The sequence below is a fragment of the Rana temporaria genome, chromosome 12, assembly GCF_905171775.1.
Source record: "Rana temporaria chromosome 12, aRanTem1.1, whole genome shotgun sequence".
NCBI classification, from domain to species: domain Eukaryota; kingdom Metazoa; phylum Chordata; class Amphibia; order Anura; family Ranidae; genus Rana; species Rana temporaria.
Window position 1 is genome coordinate 116,022,943 of NC_053500.1, and position 21,648 is coordinate 116,044,590.

Here is a 21,648-nt window from a genome sequence, read left to right on the forward strand (position 1 = left end):
TGGTAAAAATCTGAGAGGAGACAACTATAGGCTGGCATACCTGTCATACTACTGTCTCGATTGACCCCATTCTGCAGCTTGCATTGAACCAGGGCAGCATCAAACAACCAGGAGCCAAACAGGTTCAAGATACTGTTGACTTTGGGCCTTGTTGGAGCCGGCAATGGACGTGGCTCAGAGTTTGTTTGGTTTGGGCTGGACAGTGGGGATGTGGAAGACGGCTGCTGTTGAACCTTTGTGCTGTGCGTCGTGTTTGCCTTAAACAATAAAAAAAATATATAAGAAAAATAGTAAACAACTATTACCCACACAGAAAAAAAAAAAAAAAAAAAAAAAAAAAAAAACAGTGAAAAAAAACAAACAGGATTTTATATAATATATACACGCACACGCATCACACATAGTGGGGTAAATAATTATTTTCCCCTATTAACAAAGAAATTAAGGAAGCGTCTAATTGTTATCATAGGTGTATGTTAAATGATAGAGACAGAATATCAACCAAAAATCCCCCCCCCCCAAAAAAAACACATAAAACAAATGCTAGAAACTAAGGGCCAGATCCACAAAAGGGATACGCAGGCGTATCTACCGATACGCCGTCATATCCCTGTTTCTATCTATGCGGCTGATTCACAGAATCAGTTACGCATAGATATTCCTAAGATCCGGCAGGTGTAATACTTTTACACTGTCGGATCTTAGGATGCAGTACCTCGGCCGCCGCTGGGGGCATTTCTCGTCGAAATTCTGCGTTGGGTATGCAAATTAGCACTTACGGAGATCCACAAAGCTTTTTCCCTTCGTTTTTTTTCCGTAAGTGTTAGTTTGCTGTCGCAAAATTAGGGCTGCTTTTACAAAGTGTAAACTTAGTACACCATGTAAAAGTAGACCCTTTTTTCCCGCGTCGCTGTCAAAATTATTTTAAAAATGTTTTTTCCCGCCGCAACTCTTTTTTCTTTTATACCCGTCGCAATTCTCAAAACTCGGCGCAACGTAAATCCGCGCAAAGCACGTCGGGAAAATCGCGTCGGGAGCATGCGCAGTACGTCCGGTGCGGGAGCGCGCCTAATTTAAATGGGACTCGCCCCATTAGATTGGGCACGCCTTGCGCCGGACAGATTTAAGTTACACAGCTGCAAATTTCTAGGTAAGTGCTTTTTGGATCGGGCACCATCTTGGACAATTTGAGGCAGTGTAACTTAAATGGGAAAAGTTTAGTTACGCCCGCTATTTGTGGATCTGGCCCTAAGTTGCAGTAAAATAAGTATTTGATTCCCCAAACAAAACACGAGTTAGTACTTGGCAAGCCTTGTTGGCAAGCACAGAGGGAAGACCTTTCTTGTATTTGGTTACCAGGTTTGCACACATCTCAGGAGAGATTTTGGTCCACTCTTCTTTACAGATCTCCAAATCATTAATATTTCTTGGCTGTCTCTTGGCAATTTAAAGTTTCAGCTCCCTCCATAAATTTTCTATAGGATTAAGGTCTTGAGACTGGCTAGGCCACATGATTAATGCCTTGCTTTTTGAGCCACTCCTTTGTTGCCTTGGCGGTATGTTTTTGGCCATTGTCATGCTGGAATGCCCATCCACAACCCATCTTCAGTGTTCTGGCTGAGGGAAGAAGGTTCTCATCCAATATTTTACAATACATGGCCCCATCCATTGGCCCCTCAATGCGGCAAAGTCGGCCTGTACCCTTAGCAGAGTAACAGCCCGAAAGCATAATGTTTCCACCTCCGTGCTCGATTGCAGGGATGGTGTTCTTGGGGTCATAGTCATAATTTTTCTTCCTCCAAACATGGCAAGTCGAGTTAATGCCAAAGAGCTAAATTTTGGTCTCATCTGACCACAGCACTTTCTCCCAATCCTTTATTTATTGGCGTGACTGTACACGTGCCTTTTTGAGGAGGGGGACTCGCCGTGTTTGGAAGAATAAAAATACTGGTTATGACCCTAAGAATAATATCCCTACAGTCAAGCACAGAGGTGGAAACATTATGCTTTGGTGCCGTTTCTCCGATAAAGGTACGGACTGACTTTGCCGCATTGAGGGGCCAATGGACAGGGTCATGTATTGTAAAATATTGGACGATAACCTTCTTCCTTCAACCAGAACACTGAAGATGGGTTGTCGATGGGTCTTTCAGTATGACAATGATCGAAAACATACAACAAGGGAACAAAGGAGTGGCTCAATAAGCACAATAAAGGTCAAGGAGTAGCCTAGCCAGTCTCTAGACCTTAATCCTATAGAAAATGTAGAGAGGTAGCTGAAACTTCGAGATGCCAATTGACTGCCAAGAAACCTTAATGATTTAGAAAAGATCTGTAAAGAAGAGTGGAGCAAAATCCCTCCTGAGATGTGTGCAAACCTGGTAAACTACAAGAAACATCTTACCTCTCTCTGTGCTTGCCAACAGTGGTTTCTCTACTAAGTACTAAGTCATGTTTTGCTCGGGGATCAAATAAATAATTTTACTCACTGAACGGCAACTTTTTTTTTTACGTGTTTTTTTGGGATTTTTGGTTGATATTCTCTATTCTCTCTATCATTTAAAATACACCTATATTAAAAATGATAGACTCTTCATTTCGTTGTAAGTGGGCAAACTTACCAAAAGTATAGGGAATAAAATAATTATTTTCCCCACTGTGTGTGTATTATATATAAATAATAACTTGACAAGCGTTCTAATCCTTCTCCACTCTATCCAAAACTCTGCCTTTTAGTAAGGCCCCTTTCACACTGGGGCAGGATGTGCCGTGGCGGTATTTTTAGCGGTGCTATACCGTCGGAATTGCGGCGGTATTCGGTCCGCTAGTGGTGTGGTATTAACCCCCAATTGGGGCGGAAAAAGGGTTAATACTGCTAGCAATACGCCTCTGCATTTTAGATTGAGAATGCTGGGGCAGGAGTATTTCAGGTTTTATTTATGCGATATTTTTAGCACTAAAACACCAGAAATACGCCTCAGTGTGAAAGGGGCCTTATACTTTATATCCAACAAATCAAGCAAGTTTGCAAATATACATTCTTCTGTCTTGCTGTGCCTTTGGAGTTATGCTGAGATCATTAGTGGTTCTGCACGCTAAATATACTCGAGAGTGTGTATACTTACCTGTCGCTGTAGAAACCGACACATGCTCGAAATGACCGACGCATGCGCAGTAGCTTCCTTTTTCCTGACGAGATTCTGGGCCGTGTGTACAGGGCTTAACCTTTAGGCCTCATGCACACTGGATGTTAAAATAAAACGTCAGTCGCTTTGCAGTGAGTTTTCAACGAGCGATCTTTAGTGTTTATTATTTAGTGTTTATTAGTGTTTTTACAAGTATTTATTTGAAGATTTTTTTTTTCAATGGATTAAAAACTTTAAAAAATTTTGAGCGTTTATTGATGTTTATCAGCGTCAGAGCGTTTTTACAGCTGAAAAACGTCTCTCAGAACCCACTAATTTTTTTTCCTACTGCTCAAAAACACCACTGCCCAAAACTGCTGATAACAGCCTATGTGTGCATGGACAAATAGGATAACATGACAGAGTTTAATGACTGTAGAAAAAAAACGTATACCGCCAAAAACAGCTGCTGTAAAAACATTGTGTTGACAGAATCTGTCCACCATGCTGAAAGATAGAAGAGATCATTTGAACACTTATATCATTTGAGATCGTTGTAATGGAATCTGAGGCCTGTAGGTGCTATCCCCCAACCAGGGCACAGATAGTTCCCATTGGGGTGTCCTACAAATGTCATCTGTAACCTTTGTCAATAATATTGGAGATGTAGGACTCATATCTAGGTCCTCTATTGCCTCGTTTCCACTGAGCAGATCGGTTCGGGTCGCTTAGAATGGAACGGGTTAGAATGGTCCGGTCTATTCTGCAGAGCATTTCCACTGCAAGTCGGACCATCCGGGACCATGCAAGGTTTAGAAAAAAAGCCTTTGCAGGACTAGAGCAGCCGAGCCGCCTGAGCCAATCCTTCACTAAGCAGCAATGCCCAGCTCGAGTCACTGTCAGGGACAGGCGAACCTTAGTAATCCTTTATGCTACTGCCCGCTTCCTGATTATTGATTCATCAGGTAGTGTGCAGGTATTCAGTCACTTCCTCAATGCCGCAATGTCTCCTGGGAGCTTTTGTCATTGTTCCAAGGAGACATTGCAGAGGTCTGCCGCGAGTTATGGTGGGATTTAGAAAGAACTTGCTTTCTAAAGTTTTTAGTAATTATGCATATGAGCGTATCTTTTTTTTTTGGTGGGGAGTGGATCATGGGTGGGAGTTCCCACACTTTTTTCCCCAGAACTTGACCCCTGATAAAAACAAAACGTTGTGTTGAGGCCTCATATTTATGTTTACTGAGAAGATATCTCAGAGTTCTGTCGCTGCTGTTTACACTCATTGATCATCTTTTTTTCTTTAGATTTAGCAAATTTTTGTATTTGTAAACCTATTCTAGTAACCTAGGGTAAAGAAAAAAAATAACCATCTAAACCCCACTGGGTAATTCAGTTAGCAACCAACCATTCTAAACCCAAAAATGTAATTTCCAGTGAACCAACATTTTCAAAGAATAAAATTGATATTTGACTCCATATTCTTCTAGAACTCTCCAGCAAAATCGACTTACGCTTGCTTTCATGGTGGTTTTGTTGACAGTGACGGCTCGATGTCTCCGGCTGTGTGGAGGCGTGGTATTCATTGCGGTGTTCTGTGGCATGCTTAGCCGATTCACAGGAGTGGGTGGAGCACTGTCAGCCCTGGGGCGAGAGATACCTAATGGCAAGTAAACAAGTTACTATGACAAGGCCAACATAGACAAATGTTATGATCAGGAGGCGATTAACCACCTACACACCCATTACAATCAACTAAACCAATCAATGCATAAATGTTTTATCTTTGGCATTGATGGAGAAGCTCATCACCAAAAATAATACATTTGACCCAATTTATTATAGCAAGGTCAAGTGCTTTGATTCTAGTGAGCAGAAAGGTCATTGTTTTTAGGTTATGCACTGGGTTATAGGTGCCAAGAAGTTATGTGCTTTTGTTTCTTCAGTATCAAGTCAACGTCTAGAATAAGGATGAGCTCTGGCGTGTTCGCATAGTACACGTGCAGAGCCCGCCAGGAAGTGTGCACGGCGCTGTGCTAATCACAGCCAGGGAGACGTTGTCCCGATGCTCGGCTGCAGGGATCGTGAAATGTCTCCCTGGCTGTTATTAGCGCAGCGCCGTGCACACTTCCTGGCGGGCTCTGCACGTGTTCTATGCGAACACGCCAGAGCTCATCCTTAGTCTAGAATTATCTATTATTAGTCCCACAATTAAAGGATTTCAACCTGAATTTAACCACCAGAGGGCTGGTCCGAGTATTTAAAAAAAAAACGACTGACCTACTGGGATTTTCATGCACAACATCTCTAGTGTTTACAGTGAATGGTCAGGAAAAGGAGAAAATATCCAGCGAGCGGCAGTTCTGTGGATGAAAATGCCTTGAGGTCAGAGGAGAATGGGCAGGCTGGTTCGAGATGATAGAAAGGCAACCGTAACTCAACCACTCGTTATAACCAAGGTTTGCAGAATACCATCCCTGAACGCACAACACACCGAACCTTGAAGCAGATGTGCTACAGCAGCAGAAGACCACACCGGGTGCCCCTCCTGTCAGCTAAGAACAGGAAACTGAGGCTACAATTCGCACAGGATCACCAAAATTGGAAAATAAAACATTGGATAAATGTTGCCTGGTCTGAAGAGTCTCAATTTCAGCAGCAACATTCAGATGGTCAGGTCAGAATTTGGAGTAAAACAACATGAAAGCATGGATCCATCCTGCCTTGTATCAATGGTTTAGGCTGGTGGTGGTGTAATGGTGTGGAGGATATTTTCTTGGCACGCTTTGAGCCCCTTAGCACCAATTGAGCATCGTTTAAACGCCACGGCCTACCCGAGTATTGCGTATGCATGCAACACCTGTGCATAACACACAGGCAATTGAGTATTGATGACCATGTCCATCCCTTTATGACTACAGTATCCCCATCTTCTGATGGCTCCTTCCAGCAGGATAATACACCATGTCACAAAGCTTAAATCCTCTCACCACTGGTTTCTTGAATATAACAATAAGGTCACTGGACTCCAATGGCCTCAGTCAACAGATCTCAATCCAATAGAGCACCTTTGGGATGTGGTGGAAACGGGAAAGCTGCAGCAACTGTGTGATGCTATCATGTCACTATGGACCAAAATCTGAGGAATGTTTCCAACACCTTGTTGAATCTATGACTTAAAGCAGTTCTGAAGGCAAAAGGTGGTCCAACCCAGTACTAGCAAGGTGTATCTATTAAGTCGTCAGTGAGCGTATATTGTTTTATAATGTAGCTTTGAAGAAAAGGAAAACAGACTACAAGACCATCCCAAAGTTGTTTGAAGAATTAATCCATTTGCTTCATGTAATTTTGAATAAAATCCTTTATTTAATAACAATATGCACAGAGCAATGATGTGCGTTTATCAATAACCAGACTTGGGTTCCTGCACATGATATACTGCTCTTTGCGTTATTAAATAAACACACCCGTTTTTATATGTAAAATTCATTTTCTGCTGTAGATTTTTTTGAATAAAAGTCTAAAGAACATTCACAGTATACTTGTAGTATGTACTAGGGTTGTCCCGATACCGATACTAGTATCGGTATCGGGACCGATACTGAGCATCTGGAGGAACACACACACAACAGCTTTCATTTGAATAGCTGTGTGTTCCCCGCCGCGCCTCTCGTGTATAGACACTCCCCCTTGCCCAGAAACTTTGAAAGACAGATCACCCGTCCCAGATCAAAGTGCCCGGGCAAGAGGGAGTGTCTATACATGAGGCGCGGCGGGGAACACACAGCTATTCAAATGAAAGCTGTTGTGTTCCTCCCCAACCCATCCTCTCCCTGCTGTACTTGCCACATAGCTGTTAGGACTCCTGCACTCATTCCACTGATCTTGTACTGCCAGGATGAACCAGAGGGAATCTAATTGATCAGCGTCCTCCAGTTTAGGATGGCGCTGACCAATCAGAATCCATCTTGGCAGTGCAGGAGAGTGAGCAGCAGAGATTTTAAATCCCTGGACTGGTGGAGCCTGTGTGGTAGCCCTTATAGCTAAAGATTGCTGGTGTTCACCTTTTTTAGAGAAAAATTGTAACGGTGACCTAACACTTCAAACATTGCTGCTATTTTGGTTGGTTCTTTCTGTGACTTGGCTTTCTATTAGGGGACACATGGCTGCATCTAGGGACATGGCTGCATCTAGGGACACAAGGCTGCTGCATCTCGGGACACAAGGCTGCTGCATCTCGGGACACAAGGCTGCTGCATCTCGGGACACAAGGCTGCTGCATCTCGGGACACAAGGCTGCTGCATCTAGGGACACAAGGCTGCTGCATCTAGGGACACAAGGCTGCTGCATCTAGGGACACAAGGCTGCATTTAAAAAAAAGTATCGGTATCGGCGAGTACATGAAAAAAAAGTATCGGTACATGTACTTGGTCCTAAAAAAGTGGTATCGGGACAACCCTAGTATGTACGTAGCATACTGTAAATCTTCAAAAGTCAACACAAAACTACAATTAAACTGTAGTTTAAAATGTAAAGTCATCTATAGAAAGTGATCAACATCTACTGACAAATTTCCCCATCACCATTCACACCAAATTCTTGAGATTTGAGAAATCTAAAAAGGAAACATGCTGAAAGATTAGACCATCTTATATGAATCACCAATTTCCTTTAATTCCTAAAATATTTATTAAAGTGCAGTATTCTATATTTTGTAAGTCAATAATGTTTGCGAAAAGATACAGTAAAACCTTGGTTTGAGTGTAACTTGGTTTGAGAGCGTTTTGCAAGACAAGCAAAATGTTTTAATACATTTTGCCTTGATATACAAGCAATGTTTTGATTAGGGTTGTCCAGATACCGATACCAGTATCGGTATCGGGACCGATACCGAGTATTTGTGCTAGTACTCGTACTCGCGCAAATACTCCCGATACCAAAATAGAATACTTTTTTTTTTTTTTTTTTTGTGACATCGAACACAAATTGGATGGCACCATTGGATGGCACTGATAGGTGGCACTGGCATTGATTGAATGGCACTCATAAATGGATGGCACTGATAGGTGGCACTGGCATTGATTGGGTGGCACTGATGAGATGCACTAATAAGCTGCCTCCCTGCACTGATGCACTAATGGGCACTGATCTGCACTGATAGGTGGCACTGGCTAGCTGCACTTTTGGGCACTGGCACCGATGAGCTGCACTGACAGTGATCACTCCTTCAATGATATGTAGTTTTCCAGTACCGTATGCTAAAAAACAGCCCCACACCATGATGTACCAGTTCTTCATAATTCTAAAGAAAATATCTTTGGTCTGTATTGTGGTTTGAAAACGGTCACATGACATTAAAAAAAAGTATCGGTATTTGGTATCGGCGACTACTTGAAAAAAAGTATCGGTACTTGTACTCGGTCCTAAAAAAGTGGTATCGGGACAACCCTAGTTTTGATATAAGAGTAGCGTCTTGTCACAAATGAGTATAAAAAAAGAAGAGAGGAGCCTCCAAGTGTAGCAATATGGTTACATTTAATGAAGGTACAACATTTAGCAACTTATTGCTACACTTGGAGGTGCCTCTCTTCTCTTTTATACCCTGTAAAAAAAATGCTTTGATATACAAGTGCTTTGGATTTCAAGCATGTTTCTGGAACAAATTATGCTCACAAATCAAGGTTTTACTGTACATAAATGGCCACGCTTTTCAAAATAAATAAAAGGACAGTACATAAAAATGAAAAGACTGGGGCCCCCCTTCACACTACGCTTGCATTAATGTAACTGAAAACACAAAGGGATTGTACAATCAGATTGTAACCTGCATTACTCGCTTGTCCTAGATCCCGCTACATACTGCTTACAAAGACGCGCTCACACATACGTGGAACTCTCTCCGTTCAATCCGATGGGAGTTCAAAGTCTACTGAAGCAGACTGAATGGAGAGTTCCTGTGCATGGGCACGGCTCAGAAGATGTTGGCATGTGAAGTGGTGGCTTTGCAGGCAATATCACACTCGAGCAGGGAGATAAGTAGAAGACTTGCAAAATAACAGGTGTAAAAGATGGCACCACATTGCAGGGAGATGCTAATGTGGTTCTGATAAAGAAGAGGGTTACCTTTGAAACGTGTTAGCCACTAAGGAATCCAGGGCCATTTTGTGAAGCGGCACAAAGACAAAGCTGGTCACTTAGCGGGGGGTTACGGTCAGCGAGAAGTCACGAAGGAGGAGAAGAGACAAACGTGGACATTATGGAATATGTTTGTCTTGTCCGAGTAAGAGAAGGCCCTCTTTGAGGATACTGCTGACTGAGGATCACCCCTGACCAGTGGCAGCTGGTGTTATTTTTTTGTTTGGGGGGGCAGGAAACAATCATGTTTGCTGATCCACCAGCACTTACCCGATCGGCGGCACATCGGGGATCATCGGGCAGGGGGGACAGGCATCTTGCAGCATCCTGGCGGGCTCTGCATGTGGACTGTGCAAACACGCCGGAGCTCATCCCTAATCAGGAATATACCCCAAAATGTATAACCACATGGAAGACCCATTGTCTACAAATACTGGAGTATGTCCCCAACACTCAGAGACAAGGAAGCCATGTGAATAAGTTGTGAAATGTAATTTGCATTACAGAACAAGCCCAGTTAAGTATTAGAAGGTATATTTTGACATGGATCACTGAGAACCTTTAAATACGCTAGATGAAAAATGTTGTCCAGTTAAAGCAAATTTAGGGCTTATAATATACAATAAAAGACATAAACAGCATGACTTGCAAAACACAGAATACTGCAACTTGGTGGTATTTCCCCCGAGTGGACAGGACAGAATCAGCAGTTATTAATAACCAGTTCCTGTAGCCCAGATTTTTAGACCACATTGATGGTAAATGAAGTAGGAGGCTTAGATACCATATCTGAGTAATCTTTCCAACCCCATGTTCTTAAAGACTGCAACTCCTGAAGAAGAAACATATGAGTTTGCAACAGTTAACAGATCTTGTAAATATCCCACATAACGCTCTGTTCCTTCAAAGACTGCGGAGGCTGCAAGATCCACTCTATAAAAATCTCTAATGGTAGCCATACACTTGGAGGTCTATGTAAAAAAGTTTGCTGAATGAATGCGACACACAGCCAACAAAACTTATAGTATTCTGTGTAATCTTGTAGGATCAGAAACACCATCCAGTGGTTATAATCCGGGCCGCCATCAGGGGGGTACAGGCATTACACATGTAAGGGGCCCGAATGTCCCCAGGGGCAGGAGAGGAGAGAAAACACATTCATTTACTTTTCGGCAGCACCGCCCCCCCCCCCCCCCCTCTCAGGTGGCGGCTGGAGAGGGAAGAGAAGAGAAAACACATACATTTTCGTCATCACTACCCCACCCCCCTGGGTCTCAGCTCTGGGCTGTTTAAGGGGCCCCAAATTTTCTGATGGCTGCCCTGGTCACAATGCATTTTAATTCCCGATTGAGGTACTGTGTTTAAAAACAAACAGCACATTATGGTCACTAGATGTTGTTTGGGATCATATGAGACAATTACATTGCAAGGAATAATGCCGGGTACACACGGTCATTTTTTGTGATGAAATAAAACAACGTTTTTCATCATGAAAAAAAACCTGAAGTTTTTCTAACTTCATCATAAAAAACGACGTTGCCCACACACCATCGTTTTCTGAAAATGCTCTAGCAAAGCGCAGTTACGTACAACACGTATGACGGCACTCTGTTCCATTCAATCTCCCGTCTCATAACTTGCTTCTGAGCATGCGTGGGTTTAAAACGTCGTTTTAGCCCACACACGAAAAAAAAATAAGAAAAGCCAAAATGATCTTTCAAGAATTTAGAAAACCAAAACTGGAATAAAAGACAGGGGCCAAATAAAAAAATAAATAAAAAAAAACTTTGGATAAAACACCTAAAAAAAATCCACATTTTCACAAACTCGTGGTGAAATCACCATTTCCTGTGCTACTGTGGTAGAACTTCTCTCCTGTGCACAAATAATCACCGATTATGGAACTGATCTATAAACCCGCTCATCGTCACTAATCCCCTTCTCCTATCTCTACGGGGTTATAGCTGGTGCAAAAGCAGCAATACTACTTCAGAATTATGGAAGTCGTGTACAGACTTTAGGTAGAGGAGGATCAATTTACATTACACTATGTCCAAATTCTAAAAGATGACAACGTTACCTAGAAAAGCATCCACAAGACAGCTGACCCCCCGCATGGCCCGGAAGAAGATTTGGGGCAGCTGTTTTAGACAGGAGTAATGGTTCAGCTCCTGAGGCATTCCGCTGACATTCAGGAACTGCTCCTGAAATTTGGGAGTTGTACCAATAATGCTTGGGTTGCTCAAATCCACAGGGTTACTGGAAGAGAAACAAGATTGAAAATTAGGAGGAATAAGTCACATTGTTCGGCTTGCTATGGCGGCACTCGTACATGCTTGCTCCTAAGCAGGACTCAGGTATTGGGGGGGGGGGGGGGGGGCGATCATGGATACCTTAATGCTGAAAGTATGCCTTTACAACCTCGATTAAAGAGAAGTATGGGTTTCTGTAATCTTGCAGAATCATACTTGGGTGCAGAATCAGACCTAGGTGGATGCAGCATCACCCAACGCCTCTACACTGAGAACACCACAGATCGCTCGGTTCCGACAGCTCTGTGAGTAGAGAGCTGCAGACTGTCAGTCAACAGCTCTCTGCTTTGCCCCATCCTCGCTCATTGGAGTGCTGGGCTGTGGACAGAGCGAGCGGCTCGCTGAGAGGCTGAGCTGGGTGTCGGTCCAGGAACCTGGCAGATCACGGCTTCCATTGTCTTGATGATGCGGACCCTGGACCGACTTCTGTGACGTCAGCAGAGAGCGGACTTCAGCCCGCTGTCTGCTGATCATGGGTCAGAGGAGTGCAAAACGAACTACATTCCTGTGATACATAGTAGAAGTACAGCCAAACGAGCTGTGGCTATACTTCTCCTTTCATGATTTTTTTTTTTCCTTTATGCCAAAAAAGCAAAGAGTTACGCATATCAAAATGACCCAAAAGACATCAAAAGAGGATTACAGGTCTGCCTTTAGGGCAATCCTAAACCATATAGAAGAAAATACCTAGGAGTGTATGGCATTTAAAACAGTTACTGTAGGTGTATCTCTTATACAATCTATATGGAGTGTAATATACGGTACAGGTATTTAAATTCAATATCCTTAGAGGATATAAGAGCAAGAATGTGTGGGCCCAATATTTCCACATCTCTTCCTGGACAGAAGGCAAGTCATCTTGCCACTGAGCTTTAGTGGTTAGTCTCTTGTCTTTGGCATGTAAGAGTGGAGTGATTGTTAGAGATCCAATTCCTATGGTCTGCAATAAAAAGTGCCTCTAGCTTATGATTGGTAGTACGATATTCTGTAAACTCAGCTGTGCTGCTGTGGTATGTCCATGGAGATTACGGAAAAAAAGTAGGCTTTAGGTTCTCTGAATTCTTTCTGAATGTCAGTAAAGGATTTGCTACCCTTTAGTACTTACCTGAGCATGTGAAGAAACCGAAACCAGGTTTGTGTTACACATTCATTATCCATCTCAGAAGGAATCAAACTGGCATCATCTTCAGGAACTTTAAATGGAGGAAATGAAGGCCCGTAGGTGAATCGCAGCAACCTGCAAAAAAAATGAAGGAAAGAAGCCCAAAATAAAGTTAACCTGTCCTGGCCTAAAAACAAGAAACCTGTGGTAGCAGATCATAAAGTCCATTAAAGTCATTTGTAGGCTGCCTTCTTCAGCTGTTCTGGTCTATCACAGATTAGAAATATACCCGATTGGTGTAAGCAAGTACCCTGCTCTATGTAGAGAGGGCAAAGTCCAAAAAAAAAAAAAAAAGTGCATTCTTTATTTTTTACTTCTTCGTAAACAGAAAAAATAAAATAAATTATAAAATATATAAATCTCTTTTTATTATTAGAGCCATATGTACCTAGGTGGATGCAGCATCAGTCTGATGCCGGTGTCTTGCCAAAAAAGTTCCCCCGGCGGATAAGGACCCCCTTGTACTGCGCAGGCGTTAACTGAGCCTCCGAAAATAGCCGAATATGTAGAGCTGAGAGTCAGCTCTAGATGGCGCCTGCGCACACCAACATCCAGGCCAATTCCTTAACTTCCCTGTGAACATGGAGAATGTTAAAAAAAAAAAAAAAAAAAAAAGAGCCAGGAGGCCGAGCGAGCGCCGACTGGCCACTTGCAGCAAGGCCCACGTCGCCCTGGACCTGCTGCAATAACTAGTTACATCAACATTTCAAAAGCACCCGCCCGTCATTGCGCAGGGAGCCGTCTAGAGCTTACTCTCAGCTCTACATTCGGCTATTTTCGGAGCTCAGTTCACGCCTGCGCAGTTGGGGGGGAGGTCTTTATCCGCCGGGAGGGAACTTAGTCGTCAGAACACCGGTCCAAGCATGTGGGTGGATTCCGACTCCATTGTCGCGATCTTGCCCTGCCTGGTCCGGCTCTGTGACGACAGCAAACAGGACTTTAGCCCGCTGTCTGCTGAAAACGGGTCACAGGAGCGCAGTTCATTCTTTGCCTGTACTCCTTTAAAGCGGATCCTCATTCCAAAGTATATATGATGTGGCCCTGCCTCTTTCTCTTACAATCGCACATATCGTTTTTTTTTCCCCATTACTGCCATCTTTTCACTTTCACATTTCTTGCCAAGGCAAGAATTAAAGCGGTTCTATAGCCTAAATTTTCCTTGCATTAGGATAAAAAGTGTTTAGGCGTTAATTTTGGCCCCTCACCCCCCCTTATATTTCATGTCTTGTGAAGAAGTCTGGAGCTCCTGTTTAAATGGCACCAGATTGTGGTGCAGTTTTTTAATATGATTTTTTTACATAATATTTTTGCACATAGTTTAACTGCTAAGCAGATACCATATTTACAATTCTAATTTAGTCTGATTTGTTCTATTATAGCCCTGATAAGAGGTCCTATAGAATCTTCAAAACACATTGGGGCCGATTTACTAAAACTTGAGAGTGCAAAATCTGGTGCAGTTGTGCATGACAGCCAATCAGTTTCTAACTTCAGTTTGCTCAGTCAAGCTTTGACAAAAAAATAAATAACTGGAAGCTGATTGGTCTCTATGCTGAACTGCGGCAGATTTTACACTCTTTTTTTTTTTTACTAAAACCAAAAACACTGGCTGTCCTGAATAAAGTTTGGGACCTATAAACCTTTTTCTGGACTGCAAAACTAATGTGGTGCTCTACTCCCTAAAATCTAGCAACAAAAACCCAAAAGAGGAACTAACCCATAAGAAAAAAAAAAAACTTTTGGCTGAAGTTTAACTGTTTTAATATTTTTTCAAATGCACACCACACTGCTGAAAACAGAATTTTACCTAGATGTTAATGCACAAATTGCTTTACTCCACTGCTCGACCACAGCAGGGTGGTGTCTCCAATTAGCCACCATTTCTTTGGCTGTCTTCCAGTAGGGTGGTGTTGGGAAGCAGCGTGTACATGCCAGGAACCAGACTTCAAACAGAACCCCAATTAATTTGTCAGCCAAGTTCTCTGCTATGCCTCCTAAGGGAAAAGAAAAACAGGGAACTTGCCACAGTATAATATACAGTAAATGGCAAAACAAGCTGTTTTATAGCGCCTAAAATGGCTAAAGACCGTACAAAACTTGTTACTTTATAAAACGTAGCCAACATCACTTTCTGCAACCATGACCTGATATACACAGACCTATCGTGATCAGCCATGTTCAATCACGATGTAAACAGGAAGAGCCGTTGATCGGTTTTTCCTTACCTCGCATCTGACATGCGCGAGTAGAGGAGAGCCGATCGGCTGCTCTCCTGACAGGAGGGGGGTCTGCACTGATTATCAGTGCAGCCCCCCCTCAGATACCCGTCCAGGACCACCAGGGATAACCACCACACTGGACCACCAGGTATGCCACCCTAGACCACCAGGGAAATGCCAATCAGTGCCCAGGTAGCCATCAGTGCCAATAATTACCTGCCAGTGCCACCAGTGATGCCCAGTTAAATCAGTGCCTATTGATTTTCATTTAGCCAATCTAGTTAAAGTTGAACTATGGCTTAATTGTAGCTGAATCTGAGCCCTGGTTCACAACGGTGCAGCTTTGAAATCGCACTACTTTAGCACCATTTAGCCCTGGTTCACACTGGTACGATTTGACATTTCAAATCGGCTGCAATTGCCGGCAAGGACACTGTCCTAGTCTGTGCGACGCTGCATCTGCGGGGCCTCACCGATTTCAAAAAGTAGTTTTTGTACTACTTTTTGCGATTTCAGCTAGCAATTTTCATTGACATCTGTGCAGAAACTGCACAGAAGTCTCTGTAATCGCAGCCGAAATCGGGATTGACAATCAGGAGTGAAATCGTGCGAGTTCAGCTGAACTTGTATGGCTTCACTCTGGCAGCCCAGTGTGAACCTGGGCTCAAAGCCGCATATCAGTGTGATATTCAGATTTAAATTGAGGCTTGCGACTTAATTTAAAAACAGAAGTCCATCAAGTTACAATTAAATCGTTAAAAAGCAGTGCAGTAACCTTCTTCATAATCGCTGTGTCATGAGTCGCGGCGATACAAACAATTCCATTGCCAGCAATGGGGTGCGTCTTGTCATGCGAATTGGAACGGTCAAATCCCACGACAAGTCGCACCGGTGTGAACGGGGGCTGAATGGCCAGTTTTCCATAAATCAAATACAATCTGTTGACTCTGCTGATGAAGTCTACTTCATGTTGCCTCCTGTGATAGGACAACAAGGTTAATGCACCGCTTCTTCTTAAATTAAAGCAGTATTGTCACCCTCAGGTTGGGTGTTCCAGATTGACCCACAGTGACATGATATACAATGCATCCAGAAAGTAATCACAGTGCGCTTTTTCCACATTTTGTTACGTTACAGTCTTATTCCAAAATGGATTAAATGCATTTTTTCCTCCAAATTCTACAAGCAATTCCTCATAATGACAATGTGAAAGAAGTTTTTTGAAATCTCTGCAAATTTATTAAAAATAAAAAAAATCCCACGTACATAAGTAGTCGCAGTCTTTGCTCAATACTTTAGTGAAGCACCTTTGGCACTAATTACAGCCGCAAATCTTTGAATATGATGCTACAAACTTGGCACACCTATTTTTGGGCAGTTTTTTTCCATTATTCTTTGCAGGATCTCTCAGGCTCCATCAGGTTGGATGGGGAGCGTTGGTGCAAAGCCATTTTAGATCTCTCCTGAGATGTTCAATTGGGTTCAAGTCTGGGCCACTCAAGGACATTCACAGAGTTGTCCCATAGCCACTCCCTTTATTCTCTTGGCTGTGTGCTTAGGGCTGTTGTCCTGTTGGAAGTTGAACCTTCGCCCCAGTCTGAGGTCCAGAGCACTCTGGAGCAGGTTTCATCAAGGATGTCTCTGTACATTGATGCATTCATCTTTCCCTCAATCCTGACTAGTCTCCCATTTCCTGCCACTGAACAAAATTACCCACAGCATGATGCTGCCACTGCCATGCTTCACTGTAGGGATGGTATTGGTCAGATGATAAGCGGTGCCTAGTTTCCTCCAGACATGATGCTTGCCATTCAGGCCAAAGAATTCAATATTTGTTTCATCAGACCAGAGAATTTTGTTTCTCATGGTCTGAGTCCTTTGGGTACCTTTATGGCAAAGTCCAGGCAGGCTGTCATGTGTCTTTTACTGAGAAGTGGCAACCGTCTGGCCACTCTACCATACAGGCCTGATTGGTGGGGTGGTTATTCATCTGGAAGGTTCTCCTCTCTCCACAAAGAAACAGTGGAGCTCTGTCAAAATGACCATCGGTTCTTGGTCACCTCCCTGACCAAGGCCCTTTCCCCCCCGATCGCTCAGTTTGGCCGGGTGGCCTGCTCTAGGAAGAGTCCTGGTGGTTCCAAACTTCTTCCATTTATGGATGATAGAGGCCACTGTGCTCATGGGAACCTTCAATGCTGCAGAAATTTTTCTGTATCCTTCCCCAGATCTGTGCTTCCATACAATACTGTCTCGGAGGTCTACAGACAATTCTTTGAACTTCATGACTTGGTTTGTACTCTGACATGTACTGTTAACTGTGGGACCTTATATAGACAGATGTGTGCCTTTCCAAATCATGTCCAATCAACTGAATTTACCACAGATGGACTCCAATCAAGTTGTAGAAACATCTAATGCAGTGTTTCTCAACTCCAGTCCTCAAGGCGCACCAACAGGTCATGTTTTCAGGATTTCCCTCAGATGAAATGGCTGTGGTAATTTCTAAGGCTGGGTTCACACTACTACACTACTTTCATCCTACTTTGCTCCTTGTTCAATGTTTCCCTATGAGAGCGTCTTGTAGCGTCCTACACAAGTCGGTCCGACTTTGAAAATGCTCCCTGTACTACTTTTGGTCCTACATTGATCCTACTTCAGGCCCATTGAATATCATTGAAGTCGGACCAAAGTAGTATCCTGTTCATGAAAGTAGGATGGATGTAGGACCAATGTAGGATAAATGTAGGACCAATGTAGCAGAGCAAAGTAGGATGAAAGTAGTGTAGTTATGTGAACCCAGCCTAAGGCAGTGAAACTGATTAAAACCCCTGTGCAAAATAATGGAAAGCCTGAAAACATGACCTGTTGGGGCGCCTTGAGGACTGGAGTTGAGAAACACTGATCTAATGGATGATCACTGGAAACCGGATGCCCCTGAGCTCAAATTTGAGTGTCATGGCAAAGGCTGTGAACACTTGTGTACATGTGATTTTTTCGTTTTTTATTTTTAATAAATTTGCAAAGATTTCAAACTTCTTTCACATTGCTATTATGGGGTATCGCTTGTAGAATTTTGAGAAAAAAAAATGTAATCCATTTTGGAATAAGGCTGTAACACCGGGGTCTCCAAAATGATGGTCCTCCAGTTGTTCAGGAACTACAATTCCCATCATGCCTAGTCATGTCTGTAATTGTCAGAGTTTTACAATGCCTCATGGGACGTGTAGATCTGCAACAGCTGGATGGCCATAGTTTGGAGATCCCTGCTGAAACGTAACAAAATATGGAAAAAGTAAAGCGCTGTGAATACTTTCCAGATACAGTGTAGGGGCTGTGGCTATCAAGCCTGTAGCTTGTCAATCCTGTCAATCACAAATAGCCCTGCCCACTGCTTTCTGACAAGACAACACAGCATTTGCAGTTGAGACCCTACCACTGGAAGCTGCGTGTCTAGAAGGGAAAGCATGCGAGACACAAATGGCTCAGTCATTGAATGTAAAGGAAGTTTTTGCGTTTACTTTTTGAGGTCTGCGCATCACACACAGGACTTCTTTCGCGTGCCAGACATGAGACTTTACATGCATTTTTTATTTTATTTTTTTAGTGTATTTTGTGCGTGTACTCGAGAGAGGAGCCGGACTGCAGGAGTTGGGAGTAGGCAGGCCTCCCCCAGAGGCAATCTGCCACCTTTCTCCATGCCCCGGGTGGCAATGGCGGCTGTGTGAGGGGGTCCTCCCACACAGCCCACCCTACCTGCTCCGCTTTGAAGCCCAGCGGGGCAGAGGGACTCCCTATAAGGGAGTGAGAGGATGTGCACACTCAACCAGCCCCGTTAGGCCTCTCTTTTTTAGAGACCGCGTGGTCTAAGCACGTGCTTGTTAACCCAATTTCGAGTGCGTGTAAGTGTGGTGGTTTTTGTGGGAGGGGGGTGGGCGTACTAAGCGCAGGCTTACCTCGCATAGCACACCCACCGGGAGCCGGGCTGAGACCACCAAACTCAATTCACATGTAGCCGAGACCGGGATCTGAACCCCTAGCTGCAGAGGTGAATGGCTTGTCAGCGCAGTGCCAATCGCGTTGAGCCAACGCAGCTCTTTTTACATGCATTTTAATATATATGTTAGCAAGATTTAGAACATGCTCCTACAGTGTCAACTGCTGTGCCAATCTCTGGTGTATACAGTAAAATTAGCATGGTCAATTGAACTCACCAATATAGCAGGCTTTAGATTCATTGTTACGGTTATACACTCTGAAAACCAGAAAGCCCTGTCTACAACCACTAACCTGTGACCGTTGGAGCAGCCAGCAGGGTGTCATTTATCTGCAGAAGAAATAGTAGCAGAACTTCCCAAGTCTCACGAGCTATGTTGGTAGAATCCTTTGCCAGCTTCTGAACAGCACGCAACACCTGATGACAAAGGCGAATTTGATTTGCTATCAGCTCCGGCCTGCAAATAAAACAGTAAAGCAGCCATTAATATATGTGTGTGGTGGCAATAGGGTCGTTTTCAATCCATTACCCAGAACATTTGAAGACTAGGGCTTTCAAGATTTGGTATTTCTTCTCAATGTGAAGCATTATTTTACAATTATAATGAAGCATTATTTTACAATTATAAGTAAACCCATATTAGTTTTGGATACATTTTATTTTTTCACTTTAAATATTCAATCTTTGTCTTATAAATAAACATCTAATACATACATGACAAAGGATTCCCAAAGAACTATTGACTAGCCAAAGAGACAGCACGGCAGAATACCTTGCTTTACAGGTAATCATGTTAAATAGAAGTCTAAAACTTCACTGGTCAGCTGGCTAGAGCAGCGTTTCTCCACCAGGGTGCTGCCTGAGGTTTTAAGGGCAATGCGGGATCCTGGTTGAGAGAGGCATTCATGTCAGAGCCAGGCTCCCACCCCTCAGCCGAACTGTAATTTGGCACAGTGGGAGCTCAGCGAGGACAGTGACGTGAACAGCAGTGGATGGAGGAGGCCGCTTCCTCAGTCTGGACCTCTCTGCCTACTCTTACAGTGAGGCCCTGGTAGGTACAGTATTGCAGATTTTAAAGGTGCTCATTTGTCTATTTTGACCCCTAACCCCATATGATCAGTACAGTTTATTTTTTTATTTTTTTTAGGGATCATTTACTTTGCTTTTCTGAGGCATTTGATAGACAGTGAAGAGCCAATATGTCGCCTCCACAACACCTGTTTCAACCCTCTAAATGCATCATTGTCGCACTCCAGCCACGTGCAATGCACAAAGTTACGTGGCGGTTTTAGCTGGGGATATACCTCCAGCTACTGCCACAGCATGTGTAGGACCATGGCTGCTGCCTTTGCAGCTAAAAGGGAGCAGTTGGAGGTGGTAAAAACACAGTTTATATGTAAATGGAAACATTATGCTTAGCCCGTAAGGCTGTAGCACTTAATTGGATCCACCCCTCCCTCCATATGTAAGTGGCTACAAATGGTAAATCAAGTGTTACCTTATGAACACGGGACACGCAGCATCATCACAGAGGAGGACAACACAGAGCATGGATGAGGACATGAGGAAAGCAGGATCACGGAGGGGGACACTGAGCGCGGACAGCAGCATCACTCGGGGGGGGGGGGAAGGGCAGGATCACGGTAGGGGACACAGGACACAGCATGGAGGACACAGTCATCGGGACACAGAGCATGGAGGACAGAAGGAAAACGGAGGAGCGCCGACAGCAGCATCACTAGGGGGGAGAGCAGCATCACGGAAGGGGACGCGGCAAGCGGAGGGGGAGAGCAGCATACACCCGCCCTCTTCGCTTGCAAACTCTGCCCAACCTATCCGCTCAAAACCTCCGCCCGCTGACCAAGTATCGGGTCAGGCCTCGGGAGCATTTGTGCGAGTACAAGTACTCGCACAAATGCTCTGTATCGGTCCCAATACCGATACTAGTATCGGGACAACCCTAGTATTAGGTAATGGTGCCACAGAACTGTTCATGTTTTGATGACTATATGATCGATCTACTTCTTGGTCTTCATAATTCTAAGATTATATGTGACTGTGTGTATCAGGACTGTTATGATATAGAATACTGCATATTTGTTATTATGGAAATATCCTTATGTACTGTAAACCACCTTATATTCTATGCTCAGGTTGAGCGTTTTGACTTTTTCAATAAAAAGTTAAAAAAAACACAACATGCGGCTCAAGTGTGTGGTTTTACTATCCCCCAACCTAATCGTGAATGAGCCTTTGGTTCACATCTGTGCAGCTGCTGCTGAGCGCAGGGCAACCCACTAATTTCAATAGGCTGCTTTACCTGCAGAAATGCAGGCAAAGAAGTCCCCAACCCTTTTATTGAATCGCACCCACATGGAAAATGCATTGCGTTTGGCAATATATGGGGGTACGATAGATTAAGAATTGACACCTCTGCAAGTCTTCCAACTTGCAGCGTGTTTGCATGCCGTGTTTGGAACTCACACAATTTTCCAGACGTGCAGTAATGCAAACCAAACCACTTTTCAAGAGCCCCCCCAGAGTAGAAAAAAAAATTTGAGAAAAACTGGGCTGCATAATTTGCAAAAAACTTTAAAATGTACCCAATGATAAAAAAAAAAAGTCGGGGGGAGGAGAAATGGGGCCCCACTCGCTGCAGCTGTCATGTGAGAGAGGAGAGATGCGGCGGGTCAGATCAGCGCT

The 21,648-nt window shown here is 43.6% G+C and overlaps 1 protein-coding gene across 9 annotated transcripts in view; it reads right to left on the bottom strand.

Moving 5' to 3' along the window:
• RALGAPB (Ral GTPase activating protein non-catalytic subunit beta) overlaps positions 1-21,648 on the bottom strand; it is a 116,411-nt gene that overhangs the window by 73,153 nt on the left and 21,610 nt on the right. For 5 of the 9 annotated variants that reach the window (XM_040330296.1, XM_040330294.1, XM_040330295.1 and 2 more), the window contains exons 4-10: positions 19,239-19,402; positions 14,540-14,726; positions 12,676-12,807; positions 11,339-11,517; positions 10,043-10,090; positions 4,637-4,782; positions 41-257 (exon numbers count right to left, since the gene is read on the bottom strand). In XM_040330296.1, the coding sequence (XP_040186230.1) occupies positions 41-257; positions 4,637-4,782; positions 10,043-10,090; positions 11,339-11,517; positions 12,676-12,807; positions 14,540-14,726; positions 19,239-19,402 (1,073 nt within the window). The remainder of the gene's footprint in view (positions 1-40; positions 258-4,636; positions 4,783-10,042; positions 10,091-11,338; positions 11,518-12,675; positions 12,808-14,539; positions 14,727-19,238; positions 19,403-21,648) is intronic. The other 4 variants (XM_040330299.1, XM_040330298.1, XM_040330301.1 and 1 more) reach the window with 1 other exon arrangement.